The sequence below is a fragment of the Lissotriton helveticus genome, chromosome 3_1, assembly GCF_964261635.1.
Source record: "Lissotriton helveticus chromosome 3_1, aLisHel1.1, whole genome shotgun sequence".
NCBI lineage: Eukaryota > Metazoa > Chordata > Amphibia > Caudata > Salamandridae > Lissotriton > Lissotriton helveticus.
In genome coordinates, this window is record NC_136061.1 from 740,415,085 (window position 1) to 740,442,456 (window position 27,372).

The 27,372-nt window shown below is 45.0% G+C and overlaps 1 protein-coding gene across 1 annotated transcript in view; it reads right to left on the bottom strand.

Moving 5' to 3' along the window:
- The window catches only part of PARVA (parvin alpha), a 267,872-nt gene that overhangs the window by 67,214 nt on the left and 173,286 nt on the right, over nucleotides 1–27,372 (bottom strand). Inside the window, exons 7-9 of the mRNA XM_078680922.1 lie at nucleotides 13,394–13,452; nucleotides 9,487–9,506; nucleotides 783–844 (exon numbers count right to left, since the gene is read on the bottom strand). Of these exons, the coding sequence (XP_078537048.1) occupies nucleotides 783–844; nucleotides 9,487–9,506; nucleotides 13,394–13,452 (141 nt within the window). The remainder of the gene's footprint in view (nucleotides 1–782; nucleotides 845–9,486; nucleotides 9,507–13,393; nucleotides 13,453–27,372) is intronic.

Genomic DNA, 27,372 nt, shown 5'->3' on the forward strand with positions numbered 1-27,372 from the left:
ATATTTTTCAATATCCATTGTACTTGAACATGAACATAATTTGGATATATTCAGTCAGAGCATGTTCTATGAAGGTAACTGTTACTGGGGTTGGCTCCATGAATCACAAATGCATTCACATGTCCCAAGGACACTCCCAATCCACAAAAAAAGTGTTTGCAAAGTAAAATATGCATTCATACCCCACCAAGAAGCCATTCAAATACTTCGGGTCTGTTTTACATGCACTGTGATGTCTATGAGATTTAGCTCACGATTGTGGCTTTGCACACTCAGCTGCTGTCAACACAGGGTATAGAAAATATAACAATGTGGTCCTTTTGGCAATTACTCAAAAAGAAATGCAATATTTAATGTGCAATGTAGGCGAGCGAGAAAGCACTTTAAACAGATCACACTTAACGCTTTTTCAAATAGTAAAACAAATATTATATTTCAAAATCATTTGTAGCATATACATCTTTTATGGAGTTTCTTACATCCTGGTTGCTCCAAAAAGGGTGCAAAGAGCAGTGATTATTGAAGTGCTTATGGGCGTAGTGATCAGAAAGAGAAAATAAATAATAGTAGTTCCCACAATATTTACTAGTTTACATCAATGGCTATGAAAAATTCAGATTATCCAAAGTCAAACGCCTGTCTGTAAGGTTTGTTCAATATTAATAATCCTTATTTGAAGGGGTGGTGACTAAATCCAAACACACCACTGTTAACATTTAAACCTAAAACAGAGAAAAACCATTTCACGCCACACTTGCATTTTCAAATAAAGAAATTCTAACCTTTTTCACAACGTTCAGCTTGTCTGGAGCATGATCGAAAAGAGTATCGAAAGCATCCCGCTCTGCATTCAAAGATAATATTTTTGTATTAGTTTAATTCTTTTAAAGTGGATAAATATTCGGTCACCTAATCCAATGAACTACTGCTGTTTTAGATAACTTCGATAAACACTTAAAACACACAAGTATGCATTGCATAAAATAAATATATGTACATCATCATTAGAAGAGATACCATCAACCTATACACTTCCTCCTTAACGATGGTATGTTGCATGGACATAAAATGATAGAAGTACAATTATTTTTACATACTCCTCCTGGACTGATGTGCCTTCCACGCAAATTCTAAGTGTATTTAGTAGAGGCCTAAACGTGCATGAGCAGACTCGATGGTCTGACCCTACCAGTAAGAAGTAGTGAGCTGCAGTGTTCTGCCCCATGTGAAGAAAACACAGTACTCAAACTCCAGAGATGTACGCACAACAACAATGAATTGGTGTTTCTTTGCTCAGACTGTCACAACAAGAATTTGGGAGCACCAATGACTTTAAGCCCCTCTAAAGCTGCGCCACCTAGCTGCTAGATGTAACAAGCATTTACAATGCAATGGTTTCGCCTTTGGAAAAGTTAGAGCTATTGGCATTGTAAATGACAAAATTTGTATTTATGTGTTGGTTTTGAAAACAGATAAATAAATGGCATAGTTATTTACATTGCCATTAGCTTAATCTCTCGCAAATGTGAGCATTATTGTTTCAATTGCAAAATGTGTTTTTAAAAATCACATATTATTTAAACTGAAAATAACACCCCTTCGCCTCCATGCCTGCAGTCCTTGTTTTCTTATCCATGCCTGCTCACAAATTGACACTTCCGTCATGCTGCGACACGTATGGCCTGCTCCCCGACCCACAGAGGCAATCGTCCACTGTAGTCCACCATCTGCAAGAGTGAAGCCTGCGCTACTTTTTCTCGCGTTTTTGTTTGGGGTTGGCGGTTGGCCTGCGTGTGGGTGTTATTTGCTCTGCGCGTGCCTGCATTCTTACGCCATGTGACACCGGTCATATTTTAGCAATACAAAGGGGGAAACGAGTGGCGTTGTCATGTTCTTCTCTCTTCCCTAGTGTCGTACTTTCGGGTTTTGATTTATATCGCGCGAGTTGTACTTTTATTCATGCTCTTTTAAAAATATAACACTGAGGGTGCTCAGATCTGTCCTCGCCCTGTCCTTCTGCACCTGTCAGACCTCCCTCGGCCCACCTGCTCTTCAGCGTGAGCAGCACCTCTTTACAAAACTACAAAAACAAATATTCTTGACACACTGCCCTGAACTCTTTTCTGCTCCATTATCCTCCCAAGTGGTGTCCTTTTATTGGGTGAGTTTGTATATTGGGTGGTGGTATACTTCGGTATCTGCTGGGAAACAAAAATAGACCTTGCAGAAGCGTCCCGTTTAAGCCTCCAAACATATGTAAATTCTGAACTAAAGTTGTATGGTCATGTGGTTGAGCTCAGACAGTCCCGACTTTTAAACTCATTCTGGTAGTTGTATTTTGATGCCTTCTTGTTTGGCACCGCAGGGGCAATGGATAGTTAAATAGCTCACAAGACAGAGGATGAAGTAAACAGCTGTGGGAGACTGGATTGTTTCTCTGACAACAAAACGCACAAATTAAAGTGCCCGTGTTAGCGGCCGTGCAGTTATACCTGCCAGAGAAGTTTTGCAAAGTTCACTCCGTATGCCTATCGTGAAGGTTGCAAAGGTTCACTTTTCACAGGAAAAGTAATTTTCTACATTGCGATAATTCTCTCCACATATCGAAATAACATGTATTCTCATGGAACCCACCCGAGCCAGAAAGCATGTGCTTTTTATCTCTACAATACTACCCTCAATGTCAAGTGTTTGCAATTTTTTTCTTTAGAAGTTTGCATTTTTTAGAGCGTTTCTATTCACAATAACATTGCCCAGGTAAAGAATACAATGTTGTTAATTAGTCCTCCTAAGTAAAAATATGTGCGAATGAGACAAAGAGAAGTAGTACCTAAAGTTTGTGAAGACACAAAAACAAACAGACCACCTTTGCCCACCAAGGTGTGACATTTTACTTCTTAGCCAAGAGCACTTTGAATGCCTGTACCTAGTCTCCTGTGCATCAAATAATTGATCAGTGCATGCAGGCCATACACTACACACTATGGAATGCGCAAGACAGAGGCTGCAATGCTAAAGGTAGCAACACCACCATTAAACGAGGCCGTGGTTCCATTTCTGCAAACTATGCATTCTGGGAGATGTAGTCTTTGTTCTGTTCAAGAAACTCTGCTAGGTTAAAGTACAGGCCGACACTAAAAGAGAAGAAAGGAGTTAACCCGGGCTAGCAAGGGTGGCCCCGGTGATATGGCGTCATAAATTCAGTTCACAAAAAGCCATGCGGGTGCCTGTCCCCGGCCCGCCCTGCAGGTGTTGTTTGATTCTTTAGCGCTCCAGTAAGTGTAACCCGGCACCCGGCCCTCGTCCTGCCGTTCTTGGCCTCGGAATAAGTTGGGCCACAACAGCTGCTGCTTCCAGCTCTTTAGCTGTCTCAGGAACTCTGACAGGGCAGCGGGAGAGCTGCCGCTTCTAAATTTAAACCCCCTGCTCCGTCTCTGTGTTCGTCCTATTTTCCTCCCCTCATTTTGCCCCACCCTCTTCCTTGCCATCGCGGAGGACCGGACTCACCAGGGAGCGAAGCCGGAGGGGGGGGGGGGGCACCAGTGGAAGCCCCGGATAAACCGGGAAGGGTGTAACCGTCCAGGGCAGAAGAAATATAAGGGGGAGACACAAAAGAGGGGAACAAGTGGAAGTGTAGGACCGTAACCACCAGCCGGAGGAGGCAAGGACTGCGCCCAACGCCAACATGGAGTTCAGCCCCATAGACGACGGGTGGCTTCAGAGGAAACAGATGGAACAAGCAGCTCCTGAAAGACACGGACAGCGGGAGGGGGGCAGGATAGGACCACACGGGACCGGGAGACACGCAAACACGTAAAACACACAGGAAGACGACATGAGACGGGGTAGACGTACAAAGTGAAAAGAAAATTATAAACAAAATGCTGCTTACCTGATCGCAAATACAAAGTACTTCCTGGCAACTTCAATCGCGCAGCCCACTCCTGCAAAGGACACTTCGAAAAAGACCAAAACATGCCGAGACCAAAAAAAAAAAATAACATCCGCCCACCGCCGCAATGACGCACGAAAATGGGCGGGATGAGTAAAAATCGCGGGAACGCCCACAAATCTGCTCGGGGAATGAGTGACGGATCTCTGTTCCAATGGCTAGCCTCCATTTATGGAGCTAGCTAATGGGACAGAGTGGCGGGACAAAGCCTCCTACTTGTAAACAAAGGTTTTTCGCCTGCGTGAACGCTGCTGCGCAGCGGATCGCGAGGCGAAACCTAAAAAATAATACTCTTTAAATTGAAAACATGGGAAAACATTTTTTTAAACTTTTTATTTAAATTAATCTTGTACATGCATCTATGGGAGGGTCAAGGGTGTCAATGATATTCCTCATGGAACTCCACTCTTTTATGTCGCCGGCTGTGGGCATAAACATCTCAAGAGGAGAGCCTCACTGGACATGTTCCACCACAAAGCCTAATTGGGTCCAGTAGCGTAACTCAAAATGATGGGCCCCCCTAAAAATTGTCAAGAGGGGCCTCTGAGTGTCCCATATCTCACAGATCATCATTGGCCTTGGGCTAAATTGGGGCACCTCAGCAGCTGCAGAGGCCTGTGGAGAAGCGTGGCTCAGTGGTTAGAGGCGGCAGACCCGGAAGCTGAGATCAGCCGTGGACCAAGGTTCGATTCCCCGCCTCGGCGGGTCTCGGGCTCAAAAATTCCACGGACTCGACAATTCTCGCTCCGGTGCCTACTCGACTCAGGGGTCACACTCTGCGACTCTGGGCAATAGCTTGCTTAATCTCCACTACGGCCCCTCGCGGCGGGATGCCTGGCTTTCACCTTGTGAATACCCTGCCGGGGTATCTCACAGGGGAATACCAGGACGGGTTCCCTAAGCAAGCGCCTTGAGACCCCTGGGTGATTAGTGCGCTATATAAATCGAAATACATTTACATTTACATTTACATGTGTAGTGATCCTGGTTGGGTCCGAATCAGCTGGCAGACCCAGGGAGCTCTGCTTCTATCCCTCTCATGGCATGGGCAACATAATGGCAGTACCATTAGCAGCAGCGGTCCGTGTAGATAAGCGTGGTGGGGTGGGCGGGGCAATGTCGAGTGACGTCCGAAATGGATTTTTTTTTTTTTTCTATTCCAGCCCGCCCCTGCACCGCCCCACCACGCTCACCTGGATGGACCACCACTGACCCTTAGCAAGGCAGAGTTAACTTGCACACAAACGTGGTCATGTTAGGACTGCATACTGTGCGAAAAAGGGTAGGACTTCTTTTTAAAGAGGTAGGAGAAAAAGTACACACTCCCAGAAACTGAAAAAAGTTACCTGTTCGAAGATGTGTCCATTTTCCCATTCCTCCAATAAGAGTTGCAAGGAGGAGAAGGGGTGGAGTTCCTTTAAATATTCCAATATGAGAGAACCCACACCACGTCAGGAAGAATGCAAGGACGACAATGAAGTTGAACTACTTAATTCCTTTTCCTCTTTCTCCAGGAGCCATGGAGATACTGCCTGAAGCCATATCACCACTTTAAAATCAACACCCATTGATGTCTTTTTCCTTAGTTGCATCCTTAAGCGCATTTATGTAAGCATTTGGACTTGTATATGAGGCATGGTAATCCCATTAGTCAATTGTCTGTGCCACATTTACAAACTTGTAGTGAAGCAGGATTCTTTTGTTATGAGCTTCTGGTGTTTTCTGTTCCCATATTACTCTGCATCCCCTAGCTGTCTTCCTTTTTCTGACTCTCACTCTGGTACAAATACTTCAACATTATTTGCCCCTCCCTACTCCTTACTTGCTCCAAATCATTAGCTTTCCAATTGCAGCTCTCTTATGCTGTGTTTTGACTAGTGGTCACATTTTCCTCTGCACTGTTCCAGGATAAGTTAGCTGCCCCAGAGTCTCACTTTCCACTTGATGCTCCTCGGCTCTACAGTGTCTTGGCTGATTCTGTGCTTTCGAGCTCTAACGCCTCTTCTACCTAGCTCTGGCAATCATCATGTTCTGTTTGCTGTCATTTGCAGTCTGCATATCCCATGGTGACTAGATGCGGATGGACTCTGTTGCTAATAAAACAGTGCCTCATTGTGGATAGCTTCACAGATTTGGTTAGAGGCACATACAGGAGCTATCTTGGAATACGGACACTGACCACTAGAACATTGCACAAAAATCTGCATATCCTGATATTTACCAGGTATTTTTCTCTGTTAAATATCAGCAGTTTTAACCTGGCGTTTACCAGAATACTCCTATAATTTGCCAGATGGAAAGATTCCAGAGGCAGAACTGTAGGGTAGTACACATGTGCTCCTAGACAGAATGCAAATACCGACTTTAATACTAAAGGGATAATTTAAAGTAAAGAGTTTACATCACCCAGTGTGCTAAGGCTATAAGGGAGCATAAGGGCAAAGCAGATACCACTGTATTTACAATTTACCACGTGCAAAAGCCCATGTAGGCTGTGCAAAAAGTGCATATGATAAATTGGCATGTCCTACTTTTATCGACAGTCAATACAGCAGAAGGGCAGTACATTAAGCATTTTACAGCCCTAACCATTCCATACTAAAAGCTGGAGATTTTTGTTTACATAAAATATTAAGCTGTCACACAAGATGAAAAAATGACTTCATCTGTCCATTTAAATATTTGTAGTTGAAACATGTGGCCCTCAGTCTGAATGCAGCACTAACTCTAGTGCAGTAATTTTGCACCTTAAACAATTGATTGATTCAGTGGAAAGCACGAATTCTGAGATGCAAAATTACTTTGACATTTTAATATTTCTGTTAAAAACTGGTCATTCTGAACAGATTTCGGCCGGCAATTCTCATATTCTGGGCCATATCACTAGAACAAATACTACCAGAATTGACCTTGTGCGATTTCATTCAAAAATCAGTTCCGGTAATACATGTAAAATGAGCACATTCCTTGTAGTACTAATCTGAATGGAAACTCTCCTTTCCACCCTAATCTATTTCAACTAGACTTGGAATGAGAGTAATCATGTTTACCTGTGTGGTAAACGTTAATGCCTTATTAGCCAGGTAGTTTTAGCGCAGGTAACAGATTTAAAGAAATTGAGAGATACCTTGTAATACAGTAAATGCTCAAAAAATCTACCATCACCCAATACACAGAAGTTAAACATGTGGTGCACTACGGAATGGCAAGAGTTTGGAATGATGGGAATAAAGACAAAAGGTGCAAATTCTGGCACACCCAAACACCCTCCATTGTAATAATGTGAGACGGATGCATCAAAGAGTGTCTAGTAATTGCTACAGCACAACAGACACTCTGCCCAGTCACTGTAATATCATCAAGCTAGACTTTAAGGGATATGAACTCAAAGTCCTATTCTCCGAATAAAAAAACAATAAATGAGGTTTCGACAGTAGGCCTCTTGTGAAAAAATCAAGCACCCTCTGAGAAGTGAAATTCAATAGCAATATCACTTGACCAGGCCACTTTGTCAAAGTCTTCTGGTCTGGATTCGCAAATCCTACCTATAAAGTGGCCAGAAGTTGTATTTTCTATGACCTCCTCGCTCAGCAGCAGCCTCCCCCCCTTGATAAAATGCGAACTCGGTGTCATTCAAATAATTGTTGTGGGTGTTGTCAACATCTTAAAATTTAACTACACATTTCAGAAGGACAGGGTGCATTACGAATGAAGAACATCTCTCTGAACTTCTCCTTTGACCTGTGCGTTGTAATATGCAGGAGTATTTGGTGAACAGTCGAAAAGAGGAATATTTAGAAACCATATTTTGTATTTCAACATGAGCAATTTCGATTGGGAGAGGATATGGCCTAACGCTTAGAGTGGTCGACCTAGAAGCTGGGGAACTGTGTATGAATTTTGGCAGGGACGCTCAACTTCCTGTGATTAGGGCCATGTGTATCAACAATCCGTTTTGCGATTCCTAAATAGCGATTTTTAAGGAATCGCTATTTAGAAATCGCAAAATGGTATGTATGTAGGAAATCGCTTATTTTTAGCGATTCCTTAAAATTCCTAAATTGCGATTAGCAAATTGCTAATCGCAATTAAGGAATAATTTCCCATTCATTTCTATGGGCCAGGAGGCCCATAGGAATGAAGGGGAAATTTGCGATTCGCAATTTGCTAATCGCAAAATGTGAATATTATCAAGGGTGCAGGGGTGTCTCAAGAACACCCTGCTGCACAACTGAAAATGACATGTGTGCGCATATGGCGCACATACATGCCCTAAGGGCATGTATGAGCGTCACATGGCACCTTTTGATATGCTTTTTTAAAAGAAATCGCAACTTACCACCAACTAGAAGTTGGTGGTAATTTGCGATTCCTTAATGGCATTTTGGAATGTTTTTTTCCTTGATACATTGCACTTAAGGAATCGCAAAATTTGCAATTCCTTAAATGCAATCGCAAAATAAGGAATGGCAAATTTAGCGATTCCTTATTTTGCACCCAAAATTATTCATACATACCATTTAGCGAAAATGGGTTCGCAAACGCCAGAATTCTGTGAATTTTGCCATTTGCGAACCCATTTTGCTTTGATACATATGGCCCTTAATCTTCCCCCTGACTAACAAAAAAAAACAAAGAATGTGTCCTCTGTAACGCAACTAGTGCTCATGTGAAGCGCTCTGATACCTTGCATTACGTTTGCACTATCTATCCGGGAGAAAGAATTCTAATTTAAATGCACAAACATGAAACCTATATACCTGAAAGGCTACACCCCGTTGAGTGGCAGTTTGAAAATGTTCAGATCGCTTTCATGTGTAACAAAATCATTAATTATGTACAACACTGGAGTTCCCCCACATATTATGTAAATGCTGCATCTGAACCACACAGGCGACATCTCCTGTTCCAGCAAATAAGTTTACTATAGAGAGTTAACAACACTAAACTCCAGAAGGGTTTTAAAAACGCAGCAAGCTCTTCATGGCTACCAGGTAAAAAGGTGTCAGAGGAACTATAGAACTTGAACGTAAATATCCATATAAGACAACCAAAGGGCACCCGAAGAAGACCTTCAACAGCCCAATGTAAAAATGTTTACTGAAACTTTTCATATGCATAGAGTACTACAGAGCAATGTCTGCTGGCTAGGTACCACTGGAAGGTACCATCAACAAGGCAGTGACGACCAGACCCTTGGAATATCAAATATGATATAGTTTTCAGGTCAGTGCAGGGTCAAGCATTACTTTACATAAGGCATCAAAAATACTTGCACTTGACCCTAAACTCCAGATTAAATGCTGCTTCTTGCAGACAGGACAATAGAAGCAATTGTGGTCACTGGAACTACCCACCACTCTGACGTGTGTATATGAAATTTAGATAGTAGAGCTTATCCATATTTGTTGTCGCCTACCAGTCATAAGCACCGCTGCGCCATGCTAAAATCACAAATGCAAACATATTACATGCTATTAAATTAGATTATGGTTTTCTGAAAATGATCGCACACTCAAACACGTGCTGCTTACCATGTCTTCCAGATAACGCCCTGTTACCAACGAAAAATACAAACAGGAATAAGTTAGTTAAATTAAATAAGTATAATTTTGTTTAATTCAATAATGCCTTAATACACAACTATTCTTAGCTAACCCTGTTTGGTTGCATTGAAGCATAACTACTGTGAACGAAGAGCCACTTTTTCTATGAAACTAGAAATATAATGATAGGGTGGCCTATGCGGCTTGACACCATATATTATTAATTAACCCCATGTAGTAGTTTACATTCTAGACACATATACTTTGTTTCCAGTGTTATAGAATTGAGTTCAGCTACACACTCGACCATTTTCTACTTAAGAAGGGTTACAGTAAGAAGACATGTTCTAAGCAAAAAGAAATCCCTGTTTAGATAGATTTACAAAGCACTGCTAGCAATTCTGTTACAAGGTACTATTGCTCTATCAGTATATACATAGCTCCTCTTGCATTTAGTAATACAGGAACGTTGCTATACTGTTGCTATACTGCAACATCCTTCTATTCCCAAACTGCCTTTAAACGTGAAGGCTTTAACCTTGAAAACCCTGATGTAATGAAGCTGTGTCCCTTAGCTTTCAATCAATCTTACGCATATAGGTGGTCATATAGTGAAAATATTGACATATATTGAAAATAGTGCATGTCACAAAAGATGCCACTGTTCACTGATAACGGAAGGCCACAAAGAAAGTCTGCTATGTACCCAGGACACCTCCTAATGTGCAGTGTTGAAATGTTCCACCAAATCTTCATTAATTGATAGATAAACCAGTTTTGACAAATCCACTCACCTGTGTTGTTTAGTTACATAAATGTATAGACCGCATGGAAAAGTAATGATGTTCTTTCTAAATCCATTTTTTTTTTACAATACCTAAATCAAAGCTAATACAGTTATTTAGAATAACTAGATGAGAGCGAATACATTTCTTTACAACACTTAGTTTAGAGCTAGCAAAAACATTAGTTCATCGTTTTTTCACTTTTGTATTTTCTACCACATAACTCAGCAGAGAAGAAATGTATCTGTTAATATTTCTTATGGTCCTCTATTTGGCATCCTTCAATACCCATTAAACATGATGGTGAGTGTTCTATAATTTTTTTATCCTTATGAATGTCTTGTTAGAAACCTCCTTAAAACTCAATTCCAAACACATCATGCACTGATAAAAGCAGAACAAATAGGATGACAACCAGATTTAGATGGGTAAGGGGAATAATGGCGATACAGGGTTTCACAAGGTAATTATTGTAGTGTCAACTGTAGTCACAGAGATATGCTTCTCTGCTTGAACGACTGCAAGTAATGCAGACATTTTTCTGTCAGGCCTTGTTACAATGCATTGTGATGGCCAAAACTGTTGTCAATAATAGCACAGGGATAAAAAAAGTTCTGACTCTCCTCAATGATGTAAAGTAGTGGGACAACAAAAAAATCACAAGTTTAGCATGTTACTCCACTGAAATGGTAGAGTGACTCCTGGTAAGTTTTTATCTCATAGGACCAGTAAGGCAGAGAGCCCTGCTGATTGTTAGATTGTCAGATTTAATATTCATTAAAAGGCGTGTCTTGGCATCAATGAACGGACACCTAGACTGGAAGGGGAGAAATGAGGAAGGTGCAGAAAATGTCATGGTGTTGCAATTGGTTGTAGTCCTACTTCTATAATCACAGACCTCGTGGCACACCTTTCCTGCTGTGATCAGGACAGTATTTCAAGCTTTTGTCCTTGATTCACTGCCATCAATGCAGGCACTGGGAAGTCAGCAAAACCACTCTGGTAAGGGCAAACGTTATTTGAAAGTTTTTCCCCCAATGTGCCTTTGTACCTTTTTATTAAGGACTCTTACGAGCACGTCTAGGACAAATAACATTCAGAAACAAATATTGGCAAAGCCACAAGGTCTCTCCTATGTGATTAAGCCATGTTGTACACTAGCATGGCTGCTGTTCAGCACAACTAAAAGTTAGTGGCATAGAGAAGAGTGGCGTGCTGCAGAGCGTGGTGCCGTATAGCGGAGTGGTTTAGAGTTGAGTCGAGTGGCATGAAGTGGATTGTCTTAGATTGTCATGGACAAGAGAGTCATGGACTGTCATGGAGTAGAGTGCAGTGGAGTCGAGCAGATTGTAGTGGAGGGGCTCAGAGTGGAGGGGCATAGAGTGGAGGGGCATAGAGTGGAGGGGCATAGGGTGGAGGGGCATAGGGTGGAGGGGCATAGGGTGGAGGGGCATAGGGTGGAGGGGCATAGAGTGGAGGTAAAGGGTGGGAGAATTGGGTGAGGGGCACTGGGTGGGGGGCATAGGGTGGAGTACAGTGGAGTGGCATAAGAAGAGAAGAGTGGAGTAGAGTGGCACAGAATAGATTGTCAGAGTGGGATAGAGTAGAGTGTTGTGCTATAGAGCGGAGTAGAAGTGTAGAGTAGAGTGGAATAGAGGAATACGGTGGAGTGGCGTACAGTGGAGTTGCGTAGAGTGGAGTGGCGTAGAGTGGAGGGGCATGGAGTGGAGTAGAACAGATTTGATTGTAGGGTGGAGTGGAATAAAGTGAGTAAAGGAGAGTGGAGTGGAGTGGAGTGGAGCGGTGTGGAGTTGTTTATAGTGGAGTGGTGTAGAATGGAATAAAGTGGCTTGGAGTGTCATAGAGTGGAATGTGTTGGAGTGGATTAGAGTGGAGTGGCCTAGAGTGGGGTGGAGTAGAGTGGTGTCGAGTGGCTTAGGATGAAGTATGCTTGGTGTGTTAGCACACTACCATTACAGGCAACAGATTTCCAATTGAAACCATTACATTTGCACACAGTTTTATTGATAAAACTATACAGTGCACAAACGATGATGTGTGTAAATGGCATCACCTAGTGTATTACTTTGTTTTTATCATATGAAAATATTTGTTTCCACCACATTTCAGAATTTCAGAAGAAGGGCTTCATTTGTGCTTTCCTAATTCTGACATATTCTGAAAGATTTGCACAGTTCATTTACAGTCATTTAAATTGTGTTGTGTACTAGAAAACATCTTTTTCTTTGTCAGTACCCAGCTTAAATCCTCTCACTTTGAAGTCAGACACAAAGTAAACACCAAGCTCCCTCAGAAGACAGAGCCGGATATTTGACCTCTGCCTTTGAACGCTCAGCAAATGTGACAAGGTCCGTTTACAGAAAGTGAGCACTCAAGCAAGAATACAAGGAGTGATGGTGAAGAGGCTATGCTCTACACGAAGGACAAAAAAATGCTGGACAGCTTAAAACTAATAAAGCCAGCAAATAGAAAGACAGAAAATGTGAGCTATAAAACACAAAGCCAAGAGTAAGCAATGGGTAGAATGCATTACAAGGAAAGATTGCAGAATGCCCACAAGAAGTCTTTTCACAACAAGACAGCTGCACAATCTTGTAGGCTTCAACCTAAAAAAGGTAAGTAATCATGAAAATTCCCATCCATGTGGTCAGCCTAGAATTTCCATGATGCTTAAGTATGTGTTTAGGTGGAAGCTCCATAGTGAATACGAAGGTGGCTCTTCACCAAATAAAAAGCAAAAAAAATGGTTTGGAATATCCTAAAATTTACATTGAGTATACCTACGGCAATAATGTGTTGGGAAATTCGAAATGAAAACAGAAAACCACCACGCAATTAGAAGTTAATTATTAAAGTATTCGACTGAAACGAATTCCCAGTTCCCTACTTTTCACTCAGCACTGTCTCTTTTCTTTCATTATTTCTGTGATGTATGTTTTCATTTGACAAAGGCTAAACAGACATCACGGCTTGAAGCGTGATCCCTACAGGAACCCGGATAATGAAAACTAAATATCAGCAAATGGCTGAATTTTTGAAAAACATCTGTGTCCCATTAAGGACCTGCTGGAAACAAAATGTTGACATACTCTGTGTTCCCGGTGATCTCCTCTTGGACTTGTCGATGGTGGAGCATTCCTTCTCTCTTCTGCAAAAAAAGAGAACGACATTACAGGACAATATTTTGATGGTAAATAATTAACAAAGTAAAAAGATTCCTTAAAATTAATATTGTTATGATATTTCCGCTTTCTGTTAACACATTTTGTTTCATATTAAGTTGTTTTGATTAGGGGTTTATTGGCGATTTGTGGTTTTATTTTCAAAACAGTCAATTTCACTACACCCACTTAGAGCACTTTAAGCAGCTCTTGTGATTTTGGATTTCGCTTTGTTCATCATGTGCATTTGTACCAGACATGTCAAAACGGTCTATGAACTTGGATTTTTTTTAAACGTTCTGATATCCGGTGGAACATAAAATACATATTTGCAATAGCCTAGGAGGGGGGTTCTAATGGGTGCGGGCTGCCCCGGGTGTCATCACTGAGGGGGTGACAAAATGCCACGGGGGGCGGGGGGTTGACAAAATGGCAGAAATGCGTGCTACTATCTGTTTTTCCTTATTTTAATAATTCCAATGTGGGCGGGGGGGAAGGGTGACAAGACATTTTCCGCACCAGGTATAAACTGACCTTGCTATGCCACTGCATATTTGTACTAGTAATAACACATGGCGAGTAACTATTTAAATCTCCCACTGGCAAAGCATATTCATACCAAAAAAATTGTTTCCATGGTACAATTATTATTTTAATTAACTAACCTAACTTGAAATAGATTCGCTTCATGGATAGAATGGTAGTGGACATGATGACGCAAGTCTTTTGCGATAGGAGCAATACAGAGGTACCAGCTAAGTGCACTGATCATTTTCAGATATTCACAAGCAGCAACTATTTACATGTCTTCAAAAATGGTTGCCGCAACTCCAAAAGAGTTCATGCTTAAATATTTCAAATCCGCCTGTGTGGAGTTTTGGAAAAACTGTTCAACTATTGTAATCCGAAATACTTATGTCAAGGAACTTGAGGCAATAATTCTAACATTATGATTACACTAAGTAATTATGTACCCTAAAGAGTACTAAATATGGTTTGCTCAATGAGGATGGTCTCTTTTGCAATGCCAAGTTGCAGGAACAAATCCTAAATTGTGGTCAGATTTAAGCATGGCTATTCAAATATGTGGGGTGTTCGTATTCACCCTTATATTCCACTTCTTCTTTGCAAAGACAGTCAGTTACCAAAATTGATGATGGCCATAATGCCTTCTTTGTTTAGTACTAAGAGCAAATAAATGATGTGTTGGTAACTCAAGAGAAAGTCAGTGTATGTGCTATCTATCGATCTACATAGTGATTTATAAAGCACCCCAAAAGTCCTTAATAGAGGTCTCAAGGTAGTAAAACTTGAATGGAGAAAAGAAACCAGAATCAAGACTAGAATTAGAAAAGTCAAGTTTCTAACATTTTCCTTAACTTTATGGTTCTCTTCATCTCTGATAGATTGGGGGAGTTGGCACATTTTAGACATCTCTCAGCAGGCTACGACCTTCCTTAATAGACAGAAAGCCTATGGGTCATCACCAAAGTCAGGCACTGGAAGGCAGAGTGGGCAACGTATGAAGAACCTGCCAAATACTGCGGTTGTCGCCGTATAAAGCTAATGATTGCATGAACATTTCCGGTCTTCCTTCATACAGTTATAAGAAGCATCGCTTGGCGGAGTGGTGGGGAAAGCAGCCAGCGGAGTGGAAAAAAACCATTGAACTGGACATTCTTGAGAACCTAATCCCTGTTCTTGAACTTAGTTTATTTCACACAATGATAATATAGAAGTGGGTGAGCCACTGAAAGTTTGAGCCAGGCTGCAGCATGAAGCCTGGCTCTCGCCCTACTCGCGGGTCCTGTTAGAACCTCAAGCCCACAACGAGCAGACCTTTCATGTGGCTTCTGCCTCCTTCCCTTCCTAGATGTGGCATTAGGGCCAGAGCTGTCGACTTTGGAGTGGTAAACCAGGTGTGAGTCTTGCCATTTGGTCAGTATCCTGCGATTCTGGATAAATCACTTAATTGCCCCATCCCTATAAAGAATGAATGGCGCCCGTGTGTAATTTAACTGGTGCTCATTTAAATGGCTCCAATACCTTTGGTCGAGTTCGGGCTATATAAAACTGAGGAAAAATGCACAAAAAGTACAACAAAGCCTGAACATAAGGAAAGTCAAATAGATAGCCAGCTACTGGCTGATTTGTACATAGGGGAACCAGAAAACCTGCTTGCATCGCGGCTTCACAGGTTAAATTGTGTGATCTTTCATCGAAAAAAACTCTTATTCCTTCTTAATGCATATGAAAGCACTTTTAAACACATGAATGCAGAATACCAATTATACACAAAAATACTGCGTTTGATTTATTCGATTATCATGCTGGTGTATAATAATCTTGGCCACGTGCAGGGTTTACATGACAATTGCCTTGCCTCTTCATTCACTAATGGCGCAGGTTTAAAAGTACTTCTCAGTGCAGCGCTATAATATGACGCATTAATGTCAAAAATAAAAAATTTGCATTTTGTTGAATTTCAAAAAGACTTTACATATTTTATTTTTTTAAAGACCTTTATTGCATTATTACAACCGTACACAGCAATCCGCCTACAACCCAACAGGCCGGCCGCAGACATTAAAGCACATCAACCATTCACGGATAAATACACAGCCAAAATGCCGACATCCCGGAGGCTTGGCGGCAGAGCTCTTGAGATAGCGCATCCCATCACTGCAGTACAGTCTTTCAGAATGCAAGGTCCATGTGTCTCTTATCTATGTAAACTATGGAAACAATGAACTTGAGTTCTGGGTGTATGTGCCTTGTGTCGTCTTTTGCAATTTGGTCCACTGTACAGAGATACGGTTATAAGGAGTATTGGGTTGCAGTAAACTCCATCCTACTATGGGAAAGAAATATTGACAGGGCCGCAGGGCTCGGGGAGAGTGGAGAAACACAGAGGCAGTATTGGTCTCAAATGTAGACGGTCAGATCAGAGCAGACCATGCTTAGTGCGGCATCGGTAGAACATCCTGTAATCAGTATTACACCAGCACACATCATAAAAGTCCCACCCCTGTTCTTCCAATCAATGATATAGGCACGCCGCAGGAGGTACCCAGCAGTATAGTGACTCATACTCCTCCTGCAATCATTTCCAATGTCATATCCCCAGCATCCCGCAACCCATCGTCGGAGGAATCGACAGTGGCCAATAAATAGTCCCGTAACGGGCCCCACATGTCCCTGGCTCTACTGTGTAGTGGTTGTGTATCAGCATATATCATATTCTGCTCCTGACAATATAATAGATCTGTGAGCCATTCCTTAAATTTCGGGGCACGGCCACGTCCCCATCTACATGCCACCCTACGTTTCGCCAGCAGCAATGCAATGTCTACAAATTTCCTGTGTGTCTTGGGTATGTGTAGTGTATACCCCAAAAGCATTATGAGAGGGTCTTTATCAAACCGAGTGGCCACCATCTTCTGCAATGCTGCATGAACCTGTGTCCAGTAATCAAACACCCTTGGACAAGCCCATGCCAGGTGCAGAAAACCTGCGCCCTCTTCCCTGCATCTCTCACATCGGTCATTGTCTATTAGGTTAAATCTCATCTTTTTTTCCGGAGTATAATACATTCTCTGTAAAAATGTATAATGAATGATTCGCAGTCTGCAACTGGCTGAAACTCTCGACGTAAGTTCACAGCAATATGACCATTGGGCCTCATCAATTTCTCTGCCTATGTCCGTGCTCCAATGTCGAAGGGCCTTACACTCCCTCTGTTCACTTTTCCCTCTGATTCTGTGGTACAAGTAAGACACCAAATGCTTACCATCCGTTGATGTAAGTAGTAACTGCAGGGAGAGAACCGTGTCCGGCTCCTCCGGGAATTGTGGCAGAAGAGTCCGTAGCCCCTGCCGCAGCCTAATATAATAAAAAATGTCTAACGGTGTGGGTTGGTAGCCCTGAAAGACTCGGTTGCGCGTTTTAAATTGCCCTTGCTCAAATAGATCACCCCAAGTGACGATTTTCAATTTGGTACACATCGTTTGGAAACCCCGCTCCTGCAACAGGGATAAATTCGGATGATACACCAGTGGCATCGCTGGAGCGTAAAGAAAAGTGACATGTAAGTGACGCACTACCCGTCTCCATGCATCAATCGTACAAGTCACCGTGGTAGTCGGTGTCTCCACCACAGTCACAGGACCATGAATAATGCCTTTTAGCGGGAGCGGACGGGCAATCCATTCTTCCACAGCCAGCTGCGGCATGAATGGCGTGGGTGTAAACCAATTATAGGCAAATTGGGCCTGAGCGCTTAGGTAGTACACCATAAAATCAAGGACGTCAAATCCGCCTCTGCGATAAGGTTGTGTTATGACTGACCATGCCAATCTAGGTTGCTTACCCGCCCAAAACAGTCTCAGTAATTCCGACCGCAGTGTTTTAAAAAAAAAAAGCACCCGGATAATATGGAATGTCCCGAAACAAATATAAAAAACGAGGTAATATCACCATCTTGATGAGGGATGCCCTGCCAGCCATGGTGAGTGGCAAAGATATCCAACGCGTAACATCCTCCGTCAGCTTGGTGATGGCTGTACCGTAATTGAGCCGAAGAGTCTCATCTTTCACAGTTGATATCTGTATCCCTAAATATCGGAGATCAGAGTCACACCACTCCAGTGGATAATCCAGTGCAACCCTGGCCACAGCCGGAGTCAGGGGGAAAAATTGTGACTTTTTCCAATTAATCTGTATACCGGAGAAGCGACCGAAGACCACAAACTCCCTGAGCAGTGAATTGATGTTAGCTTGTGGGTCTACCACATAAAGCGTTAAATCGTCAGCATAGAGTGACACATCTATTTAGCGTTGAAAACATTTGAATGCACTTTGTTTATGGAGTTGTCGTATTCGACAGGCCAGGGGCTCAATTGCAATCGCGAACAATAGTGGGGATAATGGGCATCCCTGCCTAGTTCCTCTGGTGAGGGATAACGATTCCGAGAGCTCCCCATTGATGAGCACCTTTGCTACAGGTTCTGTATAAAGCAATTTGATCCATGCTATAAATATAGGGGGGAATCCCATCCTGTTAAGAATGGCAAGCAAGTAGCCCCATTCAACGGAATCGAATGCTTTAGTCGCATCGAGAAATATCGCAGCCACGGGAATGGCCGGTGCTATCGTCTGGATCAGAGAGAAGAGAGTACGTAAATTACTAGATGTGGATCGCCCCGGGACAAACCCAGCCTGATCTGGCAGAACAATCTTGGTCATAAGCAGGAAGAGTCGAGTTGCCAGCACTTTCGCCAATATTTTGGCGTCACAATTGATTAAAGACAGCGGCCTTTACGAGTCGCAATCAGTAGGGTCTTTATTTGGCTTTAAGAGAGATGTGATCGTCGCTACCCTCATGGACCTCGGCAATTTTCCTACTTCCAAAGCGTCCTCGAAGACCTCTTTCAGAACTGGGCCATTATGTCAATATAACATTTATAAAACTCCGCCGGGAGACCATCCGAGCCGGGTGCCTTGCCATTACTAAGGGACATAATCGCATCCCGGATTTCATCAAGCTCAAGAGGTGCCTTGAGGAACTGTCTATGTGTGTCACTCAGCCAACACAAAGCTATATCGTCTAGAAAGCTCTCATAGGGTAAGTCCCCTTCTTGGCATGTAGTATATAATCTCCCATAATTAGCCGAAAAGAGGCCTAGAATGTCCTTCGAGTCTCGGCACACATCACCCTCTGATGTGTGCAGTTCCAGTATATGCGCACTACCCCGTGGCATTCTGGTGACTTCTGCCAACGCACGGCCTGGCCTTTCTCCCTCACAATATCGTCGCGTCTGCCAATATTTGCCCCTAAATTTCGCCTCCCTGTCCGCTTCTTCTTCATATTGCGTGAGCTTATCCCTGAATAATTTATGTAGGGGGCCCATTGGTTCCCCAGGCAATCGTACCTCCAACAACCTCAATTCTGTTTCCAGTGTACCAAGTGTCCTTCTAATATCTCTAAGCACTCCAAAGCTCTTAGCCATGTAGTACCCCCTGATTGTCACCTTAAACGCCTCCCAGATGCTTTCAACACTATCAACTGACCCCTGATTACGGGGAAAAAACTCCACAATTTCCTCTCCCAGCTCCTTTTTAAACAGCTCATCCAGAAGTGCCGTGGGATGCATTCGCCACGCCGGTGCTGTCCTAGCAAATCCCGGTAATGCTATTTGTACCAGTACCGGGCAATGGTCTGAGTAAGTCCTCGGTAAGTGAGCCACTCTACCCAAATTAACCATAAGCCCCCGAGACATAAGGCAGTAGTCCAATCTCGCCCACGTGCTGGCATGTGTGGTGAAGTGTGTGCCCTCCTTGACTCCAGCATGCTTAAACCGCCAACTAACAATAAGTCCCCCTTCTTCAATAATCCCGAATAAGGCATCTCTCGCTCGTCTATTATATTGGGGGCTTCCATCTGACCTATCCAACCCAGGTGTCAGCGTAACATTAAAGTCTCCCCCCCAGATTATATGCTTAGAGCCAGTATTTAGTATGATACCCCATAAGTGTGTGAAAAACTCAGGCACATCTACGTTAGGTCCGTAACAGTTCACTATGGTGATCGCATCAGTACCAAGTCTACCCCACATCACATTGAACCTCCCTTCCTTATCCGTGCGTTCACCAATGTGTACAAATGGTACATTCTTCTTAACCAATATCGCAGTGCCCCTAGCAAATGCTGAATATGAGGAGAAACTACGAACTTTAGCCCATTTACTAGCAAAGGAATAAGTCGCGTGTGGGCTCAAGTGAGTTTCTTGCAACAACGCAATGTGGATATGATGCTGTTCCAGGTATGCGACCACCCTCCTGCCTTTGCGTGCATCATTCGATCCCCGCACATTCCAGGAAAGGACCTGTAATTTATCTAATCTACCTTCACCTGCCATGTCCCAACTTTATTACCCTCCCCGAGCAACCCGCCTCTGCAGAGCACATATTGCATCACAAGGTCATGTAGTCTAAACACAAATAGCCATAGCACCCATATCATCTCATGTCCAACAACTTGCATATCTGTACCCCGAAGGATTTTCCCCATCATTCCGGTCAAGAAACATAAACGTCTCAACTGTCCCGATCCCTCCCCCCCTTCAAGTAACACACAATTCCATCCCCTTCCCGCTGTTTTTCCAGCCCTCCCTCCTCCCACTGAAGCAAACCCCAATCTGCCAGCCGTGTGTCCTCCCCGTCCCACCCACAATTGCCCCGAACACTAGGGCCAGTACATACCCACAACATCAACAAACTTCTCGGGTATTTTCCGTTAGGGTTCATAACTAGGTGGCCACACGACTCCCCCTCATGTCCGTCATAACCACGATGTGACTCGTAGCGTGACTGACGGCCGAGAGGGGGTGCCCGGTGGTATAATCTTAGGCAATTTTGGTGCCACACCTTCAAATCACGTCAGCAGCAGGCCAACAACATCAGACCAGTAAGAAACCACATTTTATCGGGACCCCATAGGAAGACATGTCTGCTAATACCTCTAGCAATGGGGGACATGCGGAAAGAAAAAAAAATAAGGGAAAATACAGTCTTTAGCACCGTTCCCCATCTGGATAGGAAATACTATCACACAGGCATTAATCCCCCCCCAGTCCTCCAGGGCCTCTGTTACATCAGTCATGTGTCGTTCACCCACTCACTATTCAGCGTCCTCCTCCTCGTTGTGCATCGGCTCCGGTTCATCCTCCTCTCTGTCTGCATGCCTGCCAGCCCGCTTATACTGCTTGATGAAATCCTCAACTTGCTGAGGAGTAGTAAAGAATTTCTGCCGCCCTTGGTACGTGATGCGCAGCTTAGCCGGGTAGAGCAGGGCATAGTCTAGTTGCATGTCACACAGTTTGGCCTTCACAGATAGAAACTTTCTGCGTTCCTCATGTACCATCTGCGTGAAATCTGGATAAACGGTGAAGGAATTACCATCATACGAGAGCGTCTTGGTATTGCGGGCCGCACGTAGAGCTGCATCCCTATCCCTATAGTTCAACAGTCGGGCGACGATCGGTCTAGGGGGAGCACCCGGCTTCGGCTTAGGGGCCAATGTTCGGTGCGCTCTTTCCACTATGAATTGCGGAGAGAAGACCTCCTTACCAATTGCTGCCAATAACATCTTTTCTACATATTCCTCCATCCTGCCCACATTTGTCGTCTCCGGAATTCCCACTATGCGTATGTTATTGCGTCTACTCCTCGCTTCCAAATCCTCATTCTTGGACGCAATAACACGCAGCAGATTGTCCATCCTGGATAGTTGAGACGTGTGCCATGTCGCAGTATCCTCCGTATCCGAGATCCGCTGCTCCGCCTCTTTCAGTCGCCCCTCATGTACCTCCAATTTGTGGACTACCGCATCCATGCGTGACGACATCCTGTCCACTTTGTCAGCTATCGTGGCGAACCCCCGTCGCATTTACCGGAGAACTTCTTTGAGGTCCGAGGAGCCATCACGTGTGCTTTCATTGTCTCCACTAGTGCCCGCCTGCTGCTGTTGATCCGGCCCAGCACGATTCGATTTCCTGGCAGTTTCAAACGTGAGCTTTGGCTGTTTCACGTCTGGTTTCCCCATTCTAGCCGCCACGCAGTTCTGGCAAGTACCACTTCAAGGCGATGTCGCCAAAAACACTCCAGCAATATTCCTCACGACTCTCAAACATTAAGGAGCTAGAATGCAGCAGAGAGTAAGTCCGTCACCCGTACACACAGCCCTCCGAGTATATGCTGCCGCGGCAGACAGTCCACTCTCGCACAGTCTTCCCCGTCCACAGCCGTTATTATAGACGATAGAAGGCCCGAGAGTCCAGGGGGTGTCCTCCGCTATCTGCTCAATCCACTCCGTTATTCCACACTTCCAGGGCACTGGTACGCTCTGCCCTGCACTATGCGCAATCCCGCTGCACTGGTAAATGCAGGTTGGGGCCTGGGCCTTAGCACAAGTCCAGGAACCTAGCCGTTGTTACTTGCAGTCGCCTGCCACGCACATCATCCCACTGCATCTATGGCGCGCTGGGGAAGCCAGGGAAAGATCACACCATGCTCCGAGGGGACGCCTGGGAGCAGGGAGCCACTCACCGCCACTGAAGGAAAAGAAAAAACCACCGATGTCCTCCACGTCGGATATGGTGTTAGCAGGCCTTCTCCGAGGGCAGCACAGCTCATCTAATAGTTAGCGCCGCTCCGATCCACCCCGCTGCTCCGTAGCACAAGCCCGTACCTCAAGCTGGTGCGGGATCTCTTGCCGGTGTTCCCCTATCAAACAGCAAGGGGTCGCGGGTTCTCGGCACGCACCGAGCAGTGATTTCGGCGTTTCGCGCCTAATGCGGCCCAGGGTCCTCAGTGAAGACGCCGCCTCCCCTGCCATGTATAGCCGGATTTCAGCGGCGCCTCCTCCAGCGGTCAGCCTCGCTGGGGACAGCGTCACCCGTCGCGACCCCAGGCAATTACCAATTTGGCTCAAATTCAGGAATCAGGCATCGGAGGTCCCGCTGCACAGTTGAGTGGAAGCACAGTGTAAACTACTGCCGTTAAAAGGATAAATAGCCGGATTCCATTTGCCGGGCGGTGGGAGCCTCACGCGAAGACAGCCATTCACCAGTGCGCCACCTAGCGCCCTCAAAGAGACTTTACATATTTTACGTGATGTTTATGATTTACATAGCAAACATTTTCACGGCTCGGCTCATGCACGGGCTCAAAGATCTGAGCCAGACCCTTGGCTTGGCTCCGGCTTGGTTCTCCCTGTTAATTTTGTTGGGTCACCCACCTCTATAATAATATGCACAGAATATAGGTGAAAAATAGCACTGAAATTAAACACCATCTTCTGGACCACACATTTTTATGTCTGATTTGACAAAACGTACTGGCTGGCCGAACAGTATCTACATTAGTGTTTACTCCCAATAACAAAGACTTGACTATGCAAGGTCACATTGATCTGGTGAGACTGACATCTGGAATGCTAACCCCACACGATAACCTCACCACAATAATGTTATGTTAACTGCCTTTCCACATTATATGAATGTAATATTAAACACATTTACTTAGGGGTGGAACTCACCGACATGTTGAGGGTTAGTGCAGTTTGGGGGATAGGGGTGAAGGAGTAGTTTCTATCCTGTAACTCCAGTTCTGTAGTAGGGGTATCTCTGTTATAGTCATAATCTAGTGAATAGTCCCGCCCATGTGCGTGGACCCCGGAGCAATCAAAAATAATCTCTTAAAGTGTCGAAAAAATGCAGAACTGCACAGACACTTAAGAGAGAATTTAAAGACAGATAATGCAGCCTAAAAAAGGCTACACTGTCCAGTACTTCAACTAGAAATTCCACCACAAAATCCACAAAACAGCAAAGCCTGTACAGATTTCCCTTGCTTTAACAGCAAACACCCTCTGGAATGATATAGAGGAGGACCTGGACAGACAAGCCCCATAGGCTGCCATTATGTGGCTCAGAACAGGATACTGTGCCTTTAAGAGAACCTTCCAGAACTTCACAGTATCCCAGAATGCCCTGCAGGTCCCATTTACTTTCAGTTCTTTTTGAAGGCGTAACACGCCAGACCTGTAGCATTCCTGACATGAATATCTCTCTCCACCGGGGAGGAGGGCGGGCGCTTATGACTATAACAGAGATACCCCTACTACAGAACTGGAGTTACAGGACAGAAACTACTCATTCTGTAGTAGGGGATCTCTGTGTATAGTCATAATCTAGTGAATAGAATGGCAAGCCCATCCCCACACCAAAGCGGCGGTGGAGAACGAGAAATAACACCACTATTGTGCGAACAGATTTCGCAGCGAAGCCTGCCCAACCTGAGCGTCTGCCCTGGCATCAGTGTCCAGGCAGTAATGCTTAGCAAAGGTATGAACCGACTTCCAAGTGGCCGCCTTGCAGATTTCTGCAATTGGCACATTACGGAGCAAAGCAGTCGTGGCAGCTTTGCCCCTGGTGGAATGAGCCTTAGGTTTACCCCCTAAGGTCTTATTAGCTTTTTGGTAACACAATTGTATGCAGGACACAATCCACCTAGAGATGGACTGCTTAGAGGTAGCAAGACCTGTCCTGACTGATCCATAATTGACAAACAATTGGTCCGACCTACGAATATCCTTGGTTTTATCCAGATAAAATTTCAACACCCTCCGAACATCCAGGGAATGCAAAGACCTTTCCGCTGGAGATGAAGGATTCTGAAAAAACGTAGGCAAAGTTATAGTCTGGTTGACATGAAAATCAGAAATAACCTTGGGAAGAAACTTAGGGTGAGTACGCATAACAACCTTAGCAGCATGAAATACAGTATAAGGTTCTTGGCAACACAACTCCTGGATTTCACTCACCCTGCGGGCCGATGTAATGGCCACGAGGAACGCCGCCTTCCAGGACAGGTGCTGCAACGAAGCCTTATGAATAGGTTCAAAAGCCCCCTTCATCAACCTGGACAGCACCACATTCAGTTCCCATGAAGGCGAAGGAAGCCTGACAGGAGGAAACACTTTCTTCAAGCCTTCCAAAAAGTCTTTGATGACAGGGATCTGGAAGAAGGAAGTCTGTGAAGGGCATTTCCTGTAGGCAGTCAATGCAGCCAGATGGACCTTAATGGAATGGAAATTAAGGCCAGACTGCACCAGATGCAGAAGGTATGGAAGGATGACATCTTCCTTACATGTCGTGGGGTCATAGTTCTTGGACTTGCACCAGATACAAAACCTCTTCCACTTGTAAGCATAAGAAGTCCTAGTGGAAGGGCACTTAGCCTCCTTCAGTATGTCCACGCAATCCTCTGGGAGATTAAGACGGCCATATTGCACTATCTCAGGAGCCATGCCGCCAAACTCAAAGACGAGAGGTTGGGGTGCAACATCAGCCCCCCGAACTTCGTGAGAAGGTCCGGCCTGCACGGCAACTTCATGTGAGGAAGGAGAGACCGGTGAAGCAGGTCCGTGAACCACCACTGCCTGGGCCATTCCGGGGCAATCAGTATCATCCGCGCCCTGGACTGGGACAGCTTGATGAGAACCGTCGGAATCAGGGGAATGGGTGGAAAAGCGTACAGAAAGCTGTTCAACCAGTTGATCCATAACGCATTCCCCAGCGTCCCTGGCTGGTAGTACCTGGAGGCGAAGTCTCGGCATTTGCTGTTTTCTGCGGTGGCGAACAGATCTACATCTGGAGTTCCCCACCTTGCGAAGACTTCTCCTAGTACTTCGTCGTTTATGACCCATTCGTGGTTTTCCTGAATCAGTCTGCTCAGTGCGTCTGCCTGAACATTCTGCACACCTGGCAGATGGGTGGCCGTTATCGTCAGTCCTCGGGCCAGAAGCCAGTGCCAGATCGCCTGCGCCTCCTGCGACAGGGTGCGTGATCTCGAGCCCCCCGCTTGTTGAGGTAATACATCGTGGTCGTATTGTCCGTCTGTACAAGCAAAGAGTTGGTCTGGAAGGACGGGTGAAAGGCCTTCAGTGCCAAGTGGACAGCTCTGAGTTCCAGGAAATTGATGTGGTACGTGGACTCCGTCGGGGACCACGTCCCTTGAATCTGTAAGTCTCCGGAGTGCGCTCCCCAGCCCTGGAGAGATGCATCCATCACGATAGTCGGAGTGGGAATGTCCTTGTGGAAGGGAACCCCCTTGAGGAGATTCTCCGCTGAACACCACCACTTCAGAGACTGAAGAGCATGCAGAGACAGTCGTATCTTGTCATCCCAAGATCCTCTCCTTTGGTCCCACTGATCCTCCAAGCACTCCTGCAGCGGTCTCATGTGCAGCCGCGCATGTGGCGTCAGGAAGATACAAGAGGCCATCGATCCCAGCAGAGAAGACACCGTCCTCACTGTTGTAGAAGGAGTGGTCAGAAGAGCCTGAGCCTTCCGATGAAGCGATAATCCTCGCTCCTCCGAAGGAGACACGCTTGCTGACCTCGTATCGATGGTGGCCCCCAAGTACTGAATGCACTGGACCGGAGTCGGGACAGACTTGGACATGTTGATGTGCAACCCCAGCTTGTTCAAGAGAACGCACGTCTTCTTGAAGTGTGCCTGAGCTTCCGAGAAGGAGGAGGCCTTGATCAACCAATCGTCCATGTACGCGTAGACAAACACCTTGTTCCTCCTCAGGTGTGCTGCTACCACTGCCATGCACTTCGAGAAAGTCCTGGGCGCAGACTTCAGCCCGAACGGAAGAACTGTGTACTGATAGTGATTGGTGCCGACTTGAAATCGCAGGAACTTCCTGTGTTTGTGTGCAATGGGCACATGGAAGTACGCATCCTGTAGGTCTATTGCACATAGCCAGTCTCCCTGTTGCAACGGAGGATAAATCTGATGCAACGACAGCATGCGAAACTTCTCTCTGCGAATCCATTTGTTCGACTGTCGCAAGTCCAGAATGGGCCTGAACTCGTTCTTGTCCTTCTTGCGGACCAGAAAGAACCGGGAGTACAGACCTCTTCCGCTTTGAGACAGAGGTACGTCTTCTATCGCCCTTTTCCTTAACAGGATATCGGCCTCCGCCTGGAGCTAGCGCAGTTGATACTGCGAGCTGACCGGAGGAATCGATGGAGGAGGGCGGATGAACCGAAGACTGTATCCATTGCAAACAATATTCAGCACCCACTTGTGCTGAGTAATTTTTCTCCACTCTGCCAGAAAAAGTTGAACGCTTCCCCCCACCGGAGCGGGTAACGGATGAAGGGGAAGTAACCGCTCGGGGTCGAGACCCGGCCGGGCCTTTGGTAGCGGTAGAGGACTGTTGTCCACCTCTACCCCTCTGGCGCTTTTGGAAGGGTCGCCGGAACTGCTGCTGTTGTTGCTGCTGCTGTCCCGAAGACTGTCCGCGTCCTTTACCCTGTGCCCCGAACCGTCTCT